This window comes from Bombina bombina, chromosome 4, assembly GCF_027579735.1.
Source record: "Bombina bombina isolate aBomBom1 chromosome 4, aBomBom1.pri, whole genome shotgun sequence".
Classification (NCBI taxonomy): domain Eukaryota; kingdom Metazoa; phylum Chordata; class Amphibia; order Anura; family Bombinatoridae; genus Bombina; species Bombina bombina.
Window position 1 is genome coordinate 480,226,808 of NC_069502.1, and position 15,197 is coordinate 480,242,004.

Genomic DNA, 15,197 nt, shown 5'->3' on the forward strand with positions numbered 1-15,197 from the left:
TGGTTTGTTTGTGGGCTTCGTCTTGTTGGTATAGTTCTGTTTCTGGCTTTAGCTAGGCCTTAATTAAAAGGTAATAGTTTAAATTCCCATGAACTCAGATTTGTTAACTGCATTAGTTTATCTTCATAGCCTTTATCTAAATAATAAAGATAAGATGTTCTTAACATTTCAGAATCTTGTAGTTCTATTTGTTCCAAAAATAGTTTTAAAAAGTAAATTTAATTTATTTTTTGAATAAGCTGTACTTTTAATTCAAGTATGATACTTTATACACAGTGCATTTTATGTCCATAATGTAATTGACTTCAATCTAAAAAGGGTACTAATATTCAGGAAATCTGACATCTATATTGGTAGCTGCACATATATCCTTCTTGCCATACAGCTAGCTCCCAGTAGTGTATTTCCGCACCTTCTACAAAGGATACCACGAGAATTAAGCACATTTGATAATAGAAGTAAATTGGAAAGTAGCTTAAAATCATGTTATTTCTGAATCATGAAGGTATAAAATTGGGTTTCATATCCCTTTAAGGGATTTAATAAAATTCCCAAGTATTTTTTTTATAAATAAAAACAGAAATACCAGAATGAGGCTTTATAATTTTATGTTGGAAGATAGGAGAATCATCTTGTGCAGAAACTGGGTGACTGATTTATGCTATAGGTTGAAAATTGCGGGCATAAACTCTGTAAGATAATTTGAGAATGTTTGGAATATGCATGACTGTCTTTAGAATTAATGAATTCTACATTTCAAATGGAATATGGCACAGAAAATTAGACTGTGATGACATATAAGAACCAGAAGGCTCATTTTCTGTGTTTGTGTCAAGAGAAAAAAAATAGCATGGCATTTAGTGCAAATCAAACATCCAAGAAGCACAGAATATGTAATACCAACAAATGTTATAACAAAGTTCATACAATAACTATTTGTATTGATTCATGAAAACTGGTAAAGTTGTTAAACTGCTGTGATCCTGTTGACTGAGCCTGTTTCCGGTGTATAACTATAATGGATGTTTTTATTTATTCCTTTTGATGTTTTTATTTATGGCCATTCAAAAACAATCTATTATTAGCAGTGTTTAGACGGATTGCTATTGCATAGCAAACAATGGAAAAGAACACAGGCTTTTTTAGCTGTTATAATGTGGTATGGGAAGCCCAAACAATGATTTCATCCAGTCAACACATTCAAGTATACCTTTGGTGTAAAATGCATATTTTAAAAAAAAAACTGTAAAAAAAATATGGTTTGTAAATTAATAATTAGTTTGAAAAAAAAAAGATATTTTTTTGATAAGTGCAAAGAAATGCAGTAAATTTATCACTGTAGGGATAAAATGAGAAATCTATCTAAGGCAAATATATTTTTATTTGTTCCTCAAACCTTCTGAAAATGATAATACTTTTATTTCCTGCCCTCAAACCATTTGCTGTAATGTTACATATATCAAATATTAAAAATGGCTACTAATTATAGCCAGTAGATAGGATTACATTCCAAAAAGGTTTATTGCTTATATTTCTTTCATATAGTTGGCGAGAGTCCACAAGCTTGTTACTGATGGGCTATACATTCCTACCAGGAGACGGCAAAGTTTCCCAAACCTCAAAAGCCTATAAATACCCCGCCCACCTCACTCATACCTCAGTTTCTCAGGATGGTTTGGATAAAGGTTTGTCTTCCAATACTTAGAAAGGACAAATCTCTGCTCTTTCTGTTTTATTTCACATAAAGATTGCTAATCTTCCTGATAGTCACTGTTTTGTTCAGGCTTTGATTTGTATAAAACGTCATTAAATTTATTTCTCCTCCTCGGAGTCTAAATCTGGTATTAAAGATACTTCATACTCCTCTTTTTGCGACTATGCATTCTTTGGACATTAAACTACTTTCTTGGAAAGTGTTATTTCTTTTGGATATCTCTTCTGCTAGAAGAGTTTCTGAATTGTCTGCTCTCTTGTAAGTCTCCATATCTTATTTTCCATAGGGAAATTATTGTTCCTTCTTTGTTTCCTAATCCTAAATCTACTCTTAAAATATCTTTACACTCTTTGGATGTAGTAAGACATTTGACATACTATGTAGATGCTACTAAAGATTTCAGACAGACTTCTGTTTGTTCTTTTTTTTCTGGTTCTAGAAAAGGTCAGAAAGCCTCTGCAATTTAATTAGCATATTGTTTAAAACTTTTAATTCACAAAGCCTATTTGGAGTCAGGCCAGTCTCTGCCTCAGAGAATTACAGCTCATTCTACAAGATCAGTTGCCACATCTTGGGCTTTCAAGAATGAAGCTTTAGTTGATCAAATTTGCAAAGCGGCCACTTGGTCTTCTTTGCATACATTTACTAAATTATATAATTTTGTTGTTTTAGCTTCTTCAGAAGCAGCTTTTGGTAGAAAGGTTCTTCAGGCAGCTGACTCAGTTTAATTCTAGTGCCTATTATTTAAGTTTTTTTTAAAAAAAAAAATACTTTTGGATTTATTTATTTTTAGCGAAAATAACTGTTTTTGTATCCCTCCCTTTATTTTTGTTACTCGTGGACTTCCACATCTTGGGTATTATATCCAATCAGTAAGAAGCTTGTGGACTCTTGCCACCCATATGAAAGAAAACATAATTTATGTAAGAACTTACCTGATTTTTTCCTGCTCCTCTTTTTTATGCTTTTACTTATTTAACACCTCACCTCTTGGCTATACGTTAAACTGAGGTATGAGTGAGGTGGGCAGGGTATTTATAGGCTTTTGAGGTTTGGGAAAATTTGCCTCCTCCTGGTAGGAATGTATATCCCATCAGTAACAAGCTTGTGGGCCAGTATGAAAGAAATGAATTTATCAGGTGAGTTCTAACATACATTGTTTTTTAGAGTTATATTATATTATTGGATCATTTCACCAGTACAGTTTCATCCTGCATATTGGTCTAGACATTCAATATGTGGGAGCATCTCATGCACCCTCTCTCGTTCCTATTTTGTCTTTTGATAAATGAAATTGATACCTTAGTATTTAAAACCATATCAAATATGAAAACTTATTTACACATTTATAATTGTTATATATTTACATTCAATTTTTTTCTTAGATCTCTTGTGTTGTTCCCTTTGTATATTGCTACAGTCATTGGCGCTTTAGAAATAATTAGTTGTAAGTTCATGCAAATAAAGAAAGTCAATGTGCAATTGATAATTTGAATTCCCACAGTGCATTTTTATTTTTACACTAGCAGTTGATGTCTTCTTACAAATACTTTATTGAATAATGTAAAAAAAGATCTGCCTATATTTCAACCCTATGTTATTATTATACTTGAATATTTAAAAAACAAATGTGTTAATCTCGTAGAGAAGTGCAAATTAAAAAAAAATGATTGTTTGACCATGAACGAAGTACTAATCACCCCCAAGTACCAAAGATCTTCAAGACGTCTAGGGACATCAAGTATCTATATAGTAACTTATAATGAATACACAGTCTGCAGATCAATTTGTACTTTAATTTAAGAAAAGAAAAAAAAACAGTATGGGTAGAAGTGACCACTTCCATATTTACTAGTCACCAGTCTCTACAGTTCACAGTCGGGAAAACACAATTACCACTTACCAATTACCAGCATAATAATCCTACCCTTGGCTAGTTATGTTCAATGTTGGAGTGAATGGTGTTGGCTTGAAATGGTGACTGCACTCTAGAGATAAAAGGAGGGAATATATAACATAGCTTCCTGAACTATTTGCCTTTATTACTATTATAATTATTATATATTTGTAATATGCCACCAAATTCCTGAGTCAGGAAGCACCTGAATCCTGATGATCTGCTATGAAGGACTTTTGTAAAGGGGCTCCACATCCTCATGGACTATGTATGGTCTCAGGCAGTTGTGGTTAGACATAAGTATATGTGTTACCTGGGTAAGATGAGTCTTTATATGGGTAAATGGAAGGACCAGCAAATCATTGCATATCAGTGTACCGATTGACTTAATTCCACACATGTAAGAATACTAACACACGGTATTGTAAATTTAATCCAGATACTACTAGGTATGTGTAATACTGTCAAAAATAGGCTGATATCTTGCATGTTGTGCAACAAAATAGAACATCTAGATCAAGTATCTTTTAAATTTTATTAGCTGTATATATTTGGCATCCTACTATACACAATTGCAAGAAAACTGATAATTTACACTGCTGTATTTTATTGTTTTATGTTATTAGAGTACCTAGCCTAAGGGATATTAGAAGAAAACAACAAATTATTTCTGAGCCCCTCTAGTTTCCAATCCTAAGGCTGTCCTGTTTCTGAAGATAGTATACAATAAAAAGCAAACCCCACTAAAGGCTTACTGGCAAAAATATGAAAACAGAAGTATACAGTGAGGATTTTATAGAACAGGACCCTTTTATAATGTAACTTTTTTATCATTTTGTATACAAAATTATTTTACATAGACCAGCTAATGTAGAAAGAAAGTGCAATCTTCATAGAGGTTGTGATAACGCAAATAATGACTTTCTGTTCTTGGGTCCTTTAAGATAACCACAAAATCATTTAACAATATTTGCATTTTCAACTTATGTGCAACAAAGCAAGTTCAAGTAGGGCAATAGCTGTATAAATTGCTAATGGCTGTTAACATGCTACTTGTTCATTATCCCCTTGGCTGCTGAAGGGAGTTATGATGATATTACTTATAATAAAAAAAATGTATAAAAGATACGTCACCCTCTCAGATATGAATATATTTAAAATATTAAAAAGTCTGTATGAAAGCAATTTACAATTCTATGTACACTACATAATACAGAACATAATACAAAGTGGTTTGCAGGTAGAATGTCATAAAATACTATCTGTAATTGTGCTGGAAGGCACATGGTGTGGTTTGCTTACTTCACAGTTCCAGTTATTTATATGCAAATCTCAAGCACATCAAAATGACTATAGTAAAAACGTATGGAATGAGCTGCCTTACAGGTCCTTGGGTCCAAAAGTTGGGTTATACATTTAAAGCTGCGTCCATGAGTTGCAGTTTATATGACTAAAAAGAGCTGATGATTTGGTAGTCAAAACTGTTCCAGAGAACAGTAGCACCGTTTCCTTAGGAAGAGCAGTAAACAGGGTTGCAGCTGTGTCTTTGTGCTTTGGCAAATTGTCTTTGTGTAACATACAGTAACACGCAGCCTATTGAAATATGACATCTAAAAGTCAGCAGGTCGAATCATCATTGTTGTTGCCTTGAGGGAGTATCCAGAACCTTTCCAATAATACCATTTGATCCCATTAAACTTGTTTGTGTTCTGCCCTAATGAATAGTACATCCCGTTTAGGTTGGAAGGACCACAGGCATCAAACCACCATCCTGGAAGAAACCAGAAAGTTATTGAAATGGGATCATTTATTATTTGTTTTTTAAACATGGTATAATCTAAATCTATTAAAGTAGTAATATCCCAGCTCACAATAAATATTTATCTGAGCTTTCATTATACTCAGGTTTTATTTGAATTTACTTATTTTAAAAGGGCAGTAAGGTCAAAATTAAACTTTCATGGTTTAGCTAGAGCATGCAAATTTAAACAACTTTATAATTTGCATTTATTATCAAATTTGCTTTCTTCTTTTGTATCCTTTGTTAAAGAGTAAACCTAGGTGGGCTCATATGACCTCTGTTCAATGGATTTTGAATTTACTGTCGCTTTAACGTATTTATTTAACCCTTTGAGTGCTAATGACGGCCCTGAGCCGTCACAGAGTTTCTCACTCTGGTGCTAATGGCCTTGAGGGAGATCTGGGGGCTCCTAACCACTCCTACCCCGGCGATCGTGCCTGTAGAGTGACAGGCATCACTGGGGCTTCACGTGATGCGCAGTGACGTCACGTGCAATAACGTGATGACGTCACCGCACAACTTTATTTATACTTAACAATGTTAAGTTTAGGAGGAGGGGGCATGCTGCTTAGAAGCCTGTACCTCAGGCATCTAAGCAGCTACAGACCCCCAAGACCCACTGTTGGAAAGGTAATCACCTAACCTTTCCAACAGTGTAAGTCTTGGGGGTCTGCAAAAATTTAAAAAAACTTAGAAAATATTAGCACCCAGGTGGGAAAGTGTTTAGCACTCAAAGGGTTAATGAAACCTCTTTGCTTACATGTTATTGTTGTTATTTATGTGTTAAAATATATTACAGTTGTAGCAATTTTAATAATTACCAAAATATCCTTCTACTTTAACAGATGTATGTCTATATACTGCCTGTCTATAGCCATAAGCAAGAGAAGTTGAATAACCCTTCTCTAATGTTTGTATCCATAACTTTCTAGTGATCCAAAATGCAAAATCAGTACAAGACCAATTTAATTAAACCAATAGCTTTTATGCAAAGCTAACATAAAGTATTTCCACAAGATATTACTAAAAACATTGATCCAGAGTGTAGAGTTAAAGGGACATTAAACCCAACATTTTTCTTTCAGGATTCAGATAGAAAATACAATTTTAAACAACTTTTCAATTTACTTCTATTATTTAATTTGCTTCCTTTCTCTTGTTATTCTTTGCTAAAAGGTTTATCTATGAAAGCTTAGGAGCAGCAGAGAACCTAGGTTCTAGCTGGTGATTGGTCGCTGCATATACTGTGTTTATCGATTGTCATTGGCTCACCTATGTGTTCATTTAGAAACCAGTAGTGCATTGCTGCCCCTTCAACAAATGATAGCAAGAGCATAAAACAAATGATATATCATCAGTAAATTAGAAAGTTGTTTAAATTTGTATTCTCTATCTGAATTCTTAAAGAAAAAATTTGGGTTTCATGTCCATTTTAAAACTAAAATAATTGTGAAGTCTGTATATGTCCCTGCATCTTAAAGGGACACTGAACCCAATTTTTTTTTTTTCTTTCGTGATTCAGATAGAGCATGCAATTCTAAGCAACTTTCTAATTTACTCCTATTATCAATTTTTCTTTGTTCTCTTGCTATATTTATTTGACAAAGAATGCATCTAAGCTAAGGAGCCAGACAATTTTTGGTTCAGCACCATGGACAGCACGTGTTTATTGGTGGGTGAATTTATCCACCAATCAGCAAGAACAACTCAGGTTGTTCACCAAAAATGGGCCGGCATCTAAACTTACATTCTTACTTTTCAAATAAAGATACCAAGAGAATGAAGAAAATGTGATAATAGGAGTAAATTAGAAAGTTGCTTAAAATTGCATGCTCTATCTGAATCATGAAAGAAAAAAATTGGGTTCACTGTCTCTTTAATATTATGAGTTTATTGAAACAAGTGAAAATGAATTCTTCCTAAGCTTTACTGAACAGATAAGAATGCATTTAAAGGCATATATTAAATCAGTTTATATATTTTATTAGTAAATACATGGTATTGTCCCACTAAAGAAAAGAGCATTTTTTTTGTACTGGTGGTGACAGTAAGTTTAATAAATACATATGATTTAATAAATTCTCATATTCTAGACATTGCATAATCATAATCTAACATTTAGATTAGCACATGAAGAAACTAGCTAAAGACTTGTTTTTCTGAACATACGGTTAAGTAAATTTGTAGCCAGCCATGGAAAACTTCAAATAAATAGAATTAAGCACAGATGCCAGTAAAAATAGGAAAACTATGAAACTGAAAACAGTTCTTACCTCCTGTTGCCATTTGTGAACATTTGCAAATACATTTGTCGTTGTCTGTATCCTTTGTGCTAAAATCATTTCCTGGTTGGCTTATGCTATTTATTTTGCCCGCTGTCCCGGTATATCCTTTGAGTTGAATCCTGTTATAATTGAAAACGGAAAGATAATATTAGACGGAAGCTACAGTAAATGTTGTTGATTCACATATGTGGAAAACATGTCCAAACTGTGAATTAAATGTCCATGGTTTATACTTTCAGAGCTTCCTGAATACTGTATGCTACTTTCTCTTTCATTCATTAAATCTTATTTATTTCCTCAGTGCAACATTTATACTTCACCACCTTAAATATGGTCTGTAATTCTAGATGCAGTAATTGTACTGCATTGTGTTGGTTATACAATTAAAGAGGACTAACGTTTATCTTCCAGTCATTTTTATGTAATCATATCCCTTAAGAATTAGTTAGAGCCTTTTCATGACCCGTTTTGTATATTTTTCTTGCAAATCTGCACCCACAACAGCTATTTATAACATAGCCTTTTATGATGCATCTAATATCTGCTTATGTTTCAAGAGGAAATGCCGTCTTAGCATTTTAATCTGTGGAATTTATTTTCCAACACTGCTATTGGGTTCTGGTAATAGTCCATTAGTGTCCCTTGCCTTCTTAAGAATTTAGATGTCTTGCTTAAGAAAATATTACAATAAGTTTTAACTAGTACCAAATGAAAAAAATATTTGCTTTGGATTTACGGTAATCAGCATTTGTTGTTTCAAACTATTAAATGAAAATATGGCCAATAGAGTAAATTGCTCCTTTCAATCAAGTTGTGAGAAATACCCCATCAAGTACTTCTGCTAAGGGATTTCTGTGGCTGTGTCTTCTATGTAAAATATTCAGTGTTCTCCCCAGGACCTTTTTAATGGAATAACCTCTTGGTTGATTCTACTGACCACCCGGCTACAGTTCAAGCCAATATTAAGCAAAAATGAGCTAATATAATTTTTTCGTTAGATTAAATTATATTAAATTATTAAAGGGACAGTTTAGTCAAAATTAAACTTTTAAACAACTTTCCAGTTTACTTTTATCTTCAAATTTGCTTTGCTCTCTTGGTATTCTTGGTGGTAAGCTAAACCTAGGATGGCTCATATGCTAATTTATAAGCTGTTTAACTGCCTCTTATCTCAGTGCATTTTGACAGTTTTTCCCAGTTAAACATTGTTAGTTCATGTGTGTCATATAGATAACACTGTGCTCACTTCCTTGGAGGTACTGTATTTAAGAGTCAGCACTGATTGCTTAAAATGCATGTCTGTTAAAAGCACTGAGATAAGGGGGCAGTCTGCTAGAGGCTTATAAACAAGATAACCACAGAGGTAAAAAAGTGTATTAATATAACTGTGTTGGTTATGCAAAACTGGGGACTGGGTAATAAAGGGATTATCTACCTTTCTCCAACATAGGTGTGTCCGGTCCACGGCGTCATCCTTACTTGTGGGATATTCTCTTCCCCAACAGGAAATGGCAAAGAGCCCAGCAAAGCTGGTCACATGATCCCTCCTAGGCTCCGCCTACCCCAGTCATTCTCTTTGCCGTTGTACAGGCAACATCTCCACGGAGATGGCTTAGAGTTTTTTAGTGTTTAACTGTAGTTTTTATTATTCAATCAAGAGTTTGTTATTTTAAAATAGTGCTGGTATGTACTATTTACTCTGAAACAGAAAAGAGATGAAGATTTCTGTTTGTATGAGGAAAATGATTTTAGCAACCGTTACTAAAATCCATGGCTGTTCCACACAGGACTGTTGAGAGGAATTAACTTCAGTTGGGGGAACAGTGAGCAGTCTTTTGCTGCTTGAGGTATGACACATTCTAACAAGACGATGTAATGCTGGAAGCTGTCATTTTCCCTATGGGATCCGGTAAGCCATTTTTATTCAGACAGTAAATAAGGGCTTCACAAGGGATTATTAAGACTGTAGACATTTTCTGGGCTAAATCGATCATATTTACACATATTTAGCCTTGAGGAATCATTTAATCTGGGTATTTTTTGTAAAATAATATCGGCAGGCACTGTTTTTGACACCTTATTCTATAGGGGCTTTCCCTAATCTTAGAGCCTCATTTTCGCGCCGGTATGGCGCACTTGTTTTTGAAGAAAAGCATGACATGCAGCTGCATGTGTGTGGAGCTCTGATACATAGAAAAGTCTTTCTGAAGGCATCATTTGGTATCGTATTCCCCTTTGGGCTTGGTTGGGTCTCAGCAAAGCAGATTCCAGGGACTGTAAAGGGGTTAAATATAAAAACGGCTCCGGTTCCGTTATTTTAAGGGTTAAAGCTTCCAAATTTGGTGTGCAATACTTTTAAGGCTTTAAGACACTGTGGTGAAATTTTGGTGAATTTTGAACAATTCCTTCATACTTTTTCGCAATTGCAGTAATAAAGTGTGTTCAGTTTAAAATTTAAAGTGACAGTAACGGTTTTATTTTAAAACGTTTTTTGTGCTTTGTTATCAAGTTTATGCCTGTTTAACATGTCTGAACTACCAGATAGATTGTGTTCTGACTGTGGGGAAGCCAAGGTTCCTTCTCATTTAAATAGATGTGATTTATGTCATAAAAAATTTAGTAAAAATGATGCCCAAGATGATTCCTCAAGTGAGGGGAGTAAGCATGGTACTGCATCATCCCCTCCTTCGTCTACACCAGTCTTGCCCATACAGGAGGCCCCTAGTACATCTAGCGCGCCAATACTCCTTACTATGCAACAATTAACGGCTGTAATGGATAATTCTATCAAAAACATTTTAGCCAATATGCCCACTTATCAGCGAAAGCGCGACTGCTCTGTTTTAGAAAATACTGAAGAGCATGAGGACGCTGATGATATTGTTTCTGAAGGGCCCCTACACCAGTCTGAGGGGGCCAGGGAGGTTTTGTCTGAGGGAGAAATTTCAGATTCAGGAAAAATTTCTCAACAAGCTGAACCTGATGTGATTACTTTTAAATTTAAGTTGGAACATCTCCGCGCTCTGCTTAAGGAGGTGTTATCCAATTTGGATGATTGTGATTATCTGGTCATTCCAGAAACACTATGTAAAATGGACAAGTTCCTAGAGGCCCCGGGGCCCCCCGAAGCTTTTCCTATACCCAAGCGGGTGGCGTACATTGTTAATAAAGAATGGGACAGGCCCGGTATACCTTTCGTACCTCCCCCCATATTTAAAATATTGTTTCCTATAGTCGGCCCCAGAAAGGACTTATGGCAGACAGTCCCCAAGGTCGAGGGGGCGGTTTCTACTCTAAACAAGCGCACCACTATACCCATAGAAGATAGTTGTGCTTTCCAAGATCCTATGGATAAAAAATTAGAAGGTTTGCTAAAAAAGATGTTTGTTCAGCAAGGTTACCTTCTACAACCAATTGCATGCATTGTCCCTGTCACTACAGCCGCGTGTTTCTGCTTCGATGAGCTAGAAAAGGCGATTATTAGTAATTCTTCTTCTTATGAGGAGATTATGGACAGAATTCGTGCTCTTAAATTGGCTAATTCTTTCACCCTAGACGCCACCTTGCAATTGGCTAGGTTAGCGGCGAAAAATTCTGGGTTTGCTATTGTGGCGCGCAGAGCGCTTTGATTAAAATCTTGGTCAGCGGATGCGTCTTCCAAGAACAAATTGCTTGACATTCCTTTCAAGGGGAAAACACTGTTTGGCCCTGACTTGAAAGAGATTATCTCTGATATCACTGGGGGCAAGGGCCACGCCCTTCCTCAGGATAGGTCTTTCAAGGCCAAAAATAAACCTAATTTTCGTCCCTTTCGCAGAAACGGACCAGCCCCAAGTGCTACGTCCTCTAAGCAGGAGGGTAATACTTCTCAAGCCACTCCAGCCTGGAGACCAATGCAAGGCTGGAACAAAGGAAAGCAGGCCAAGAAACCTGCCACTGCTCCCAAGACAGCATGAGATGCGGGCCCCCGATCCGGGACCGGATTTGGTGGGGGGCAGACTCTCTCTCTTCACTCAGGCTTGGGCAAGAGATGTTCTGGATCCTTGGGCGCTAGAAATAGTCTCCCAAGGTTATCTTCTGGAAGTGATTCATCCTGTTCCATTAAAAGAACGAGGGATGGGGTTCTACTCCAATCTGTTCGTAGTTCCCAAAAAAAGAGGGAACGTTCAGACCAATCTTAGATCTCAAGATCCTAAACAAGTTTCTCAAGGTTCCATCGTCCAAAATGGAAACCATTCGAACAATCCTTCCATCCAGGAAGGTCAATTCTTGACCACGGTGGATTTAAAGGATGCGTATCTACATATTCCTGTCCACAAGGAACATCATCGGTTCCTAAGGTTCGCATTCCTGGACAAGCATTACCAGTTCGTGGCGCTTCCTTTCGGATTAGCCACTGCTCCAAGGATTTTCACAAAGGTACTAGGGTCCCTTCTGGCGGTGCTAAGACCAAGGGGCATTGCTGTAGTACCTTACTTGGACGACATTCTGATTCAAGCGTCGTCCCTTCCTCAAGCAAAGGCTCACACGGACATAGTCCTGGCCTTTCTCAGATCTCACGGATGGAAAATGAACGTGGAAAAGAGTTCTCTATCTCCGTCGACAAGAGTTCCCTTCTTGGGAACAATAATAGACTCCTTAGAAATGAGGATTTTTCTGACAGAGACCAGAAAAACAAAACTTCTAAACTCTTGTCGGATACTTCATTCCGTTCCTCTTCCTTCCATAGCGCAGTGCATGGAAGTGATAGGTTTGATGGTAGCGGCAATGGACATAGTTCCTTTTGCGCGCATTCATCTAAGACCATTACAACTGTGTATGCTCAGTCAGTGGAATGAGGACTATACAGACTTGTCTCCGAAGATACTAGTAAATCAGAGGACCAGAGACTCACTCCGTTGGTGGCTGTCCCTGGACAACCTGTCACAAGGGGTGACCTCCCGCAGACCAGAGTGGGTCATTGTCACGGCCGACGCCAGTCTGATGGGCTGGGGCGCGGTCTGGGGATCCCTGAAAGCTCAGGGTCTTTGGTCTCGGGAAGAATCTCTTCTACCGATAAATATTCTGGAACTGAGAGTGATATTCAATGCTCTCAAGGCTTGGCCTCAGCTAGCGAGGGCCAAGTTCATACGGTTTCAATCAGACGACATGACGACTGTTGCGTACATCAACCATCAGGGGGGAACAAGGAGTTCCCTGGCGATGGAAGAAGTGACCAAAATCATTCAATGGGCGGAGACTCGCTCCTGCCACCTGTCTGCAATCCACATCCCAGGAGTGGAAAATTGGGAAGCGGATTTTCTGAGTCGTCAGACATTGCATCCGGGGGAGTGGGAACTCCATCCGGAAATCTTTGCCCAAATCACTCAACTGTGGGGCATTCCAGACATGGATCTGATGGCCTCTCGTCAGAACTTCAAGGTTCCTTGCTACGGGTCCAGATCCAGGGATCCCAAGGCGACTCTAGTAGATGCACTAGTAGCACCTTGGACCTTCAAACTAGCTTATGTATTCCCGCCGTTTCCTCTCATCCCCAGGCTGGTAGCCAGGATCAATCAGGAGAGGGCGTCGGTGATCTTGATAGCTCCTGCGTGGCCACGCAGGACTTGGTATGCAGATCTGGTGAATATGTCATCGGCTCCACCATGGAAGCTACCTTTGAGACGAAACCTTCTTGTTCAAGGTCCGTTCGAACATCCGAATCTGGTCCCACTCCAGCTGACTGCTTGGAGATTGAACGCTTGATCTTATCAAAGCGAGGGTTCTCAGATTCTGTTATTGATACTCTTGTTCAGGCCAGAAAGCCTGTAACTAGAAAAATTTACCACAAAATTTGGAAAAAATATATCTGTTGGTGTGAATCTAAAGGATTCCCTTGGGACAAGGTTAAGATTCCTAAGATTCTATCCTTCCTTCGAGAAGGATTGGAAAAAGGATTATCTGCAAGTTCCTTGATGGGACAGATTTCTGCCTTGTCTGTGTTACTTCACAAAAAGCTGGCAGCTGTGCCAGATGTTCAAGCCTTTGTTCAGGCTCTGGTTAGAATCAAGCCTGTTTACAAACCTTTGACTCCTCCTTGGAGTCTCAACTTAGTTCTTTCAGTTCTTCAGGGGGTTCCGTTTGAACCCTTACATTCCGTTGATATTAAGTTATTATCTTGGAAAGTTTTGTTTTTGGTTGCAATTTCTTCTGCTAGAAGAGTTTCAGAATTATCTGCTCTGCAGTGTTCTCCTCCTTATCTGGTGTTCCATGCAGATAAGGTGGTTTTACGTGCCAAAAGTTGTTTCTAACAAAAACATTAACCAGGAGATAGTCGTGCCTTCTCTGGGTCCGAAACCAGTTTCGAAGAAGGAACGTTTGTTGCACAATTTGGATGTTGTTCGCGCTCTAAAATTCTATTTAGATGCTACAAAGGATTTTAGACAAACATCTTCCTTGTTTGTTGTTTATTCTGGTAAAAGGAGAGGTCAAAAAGCAACTTCTACCTCTCTCTCTTTTTGGATTAAAAGCATCATCAGATTGGCTTACGAGACTGCCGGATGGCAGCCTCCTGAAAGGATCACAGCTCCTTCCACTAGGGCTGTGGCTTCCACATGGGCCTTCAAGAACGAGGCTTCTGTTGATCAGATATGTAGGGCAGCGACTTGGTCTTCACTGCACACTTTTACCAAATTTTACAAGTTTGATACTCTTGCTTCTTCTGAGGCTATTTTTGGGAGAAAGGTTTTGCAAGCCGTGGTGCCTTCCATTTAGGTGACCTGATTTGCTCCCTCCCTTCATCCGTGTCCTAAAGCTTTGGTATTGGTTCCCACAAGTAAGGATGACGCCGTGGACCGGACACACCTATGTTGGAGAAAACAGAATTTATGTTTACCTGATAAATTACTTTCTCCAACGGTGTGTCCGGTCCACGGCCCGCCCTGGTTTTTTAATCAGGTCTGATAATTTATTTTCTTTAACTACAGTCACCACGGTATCATATGGTTTCTCCTATGCAAATATTCCTCCTTAACGTCGGTCGAATGACTGGGGTAGGCGGAGCCTAGGAGGGATCATGTGACCAGCTTTGCTGGGCTCTTTGCCATTTCCTGTTGGGGAAGAGAATATCCCACAAGTAAGGATGACGCCGTGGACCGGACACACCGTTGGAGAAAGTAATTTATCAGGTAAACATAAATTCTGTTTTTATAACAATAACAATTCTTGAGTAGACTGTCCCTTTAACTTAAAGTGTGCTTAGGATAGTTTAAATTGAATTAATAATGTTATAAAATTGTAAAGTATTACTATAGAGAGCATTGCTATCTATATACTCTTAGCCTCTTGGCAGATACAATTTAAATTATACACAGGAACACTAAATACATTTCATGCACTTCCCTCTGATTATGAGTGCTGCCATTTTGAAACCCAGATTACACTGCAAGTATCTGAAGGAGAGTTACTGCACATGTGCAAAAATATCAGCACTGAAATGCAGGGAAAGCTAGATATTACTAG

The 15,197-nt window shown here is 37.6% G+C and overlaps 2 protein-coding genes across 2 annotated transcripts in view; one reads left to right on the forward strand and one right to left on the reverse strand.

The window, feature by feature from the left end:
- The window catches only part of MCPH1 (microcephalin 1), a 1,050,284-nt gene that overhangs the window by 753,380 nt on the left and 281,707 nt on the right, over nt 1-15,197 (forward strand). The gene's annotated exons all lie outside the window — the stretch shown is intronic.
- ANGPT2 (angiopoietin 2) overlaps nt 3,491-15,197 on the reverse strand; it is an 84,706-nt gene continuing 72,999 nt past the window's right edge. The window contains exons 8-9 of the mRNA XM_053710371.1: nt 7,686-7,816; nt 3,491-5,382 (exon numbers count right to left, since the gene is read on the reverse strand). Of these exons, the coding sequence (XP_053566346.1) occupies nt 5,222-5,382; nt 7,686-7,816 (292 nt within the window). The 3' untranslated portion in view covers nt 3,491-5,221. The remainder of the gene's footprint in view (nt 5,383-7,685; nt 7,817-15,197) is intronic.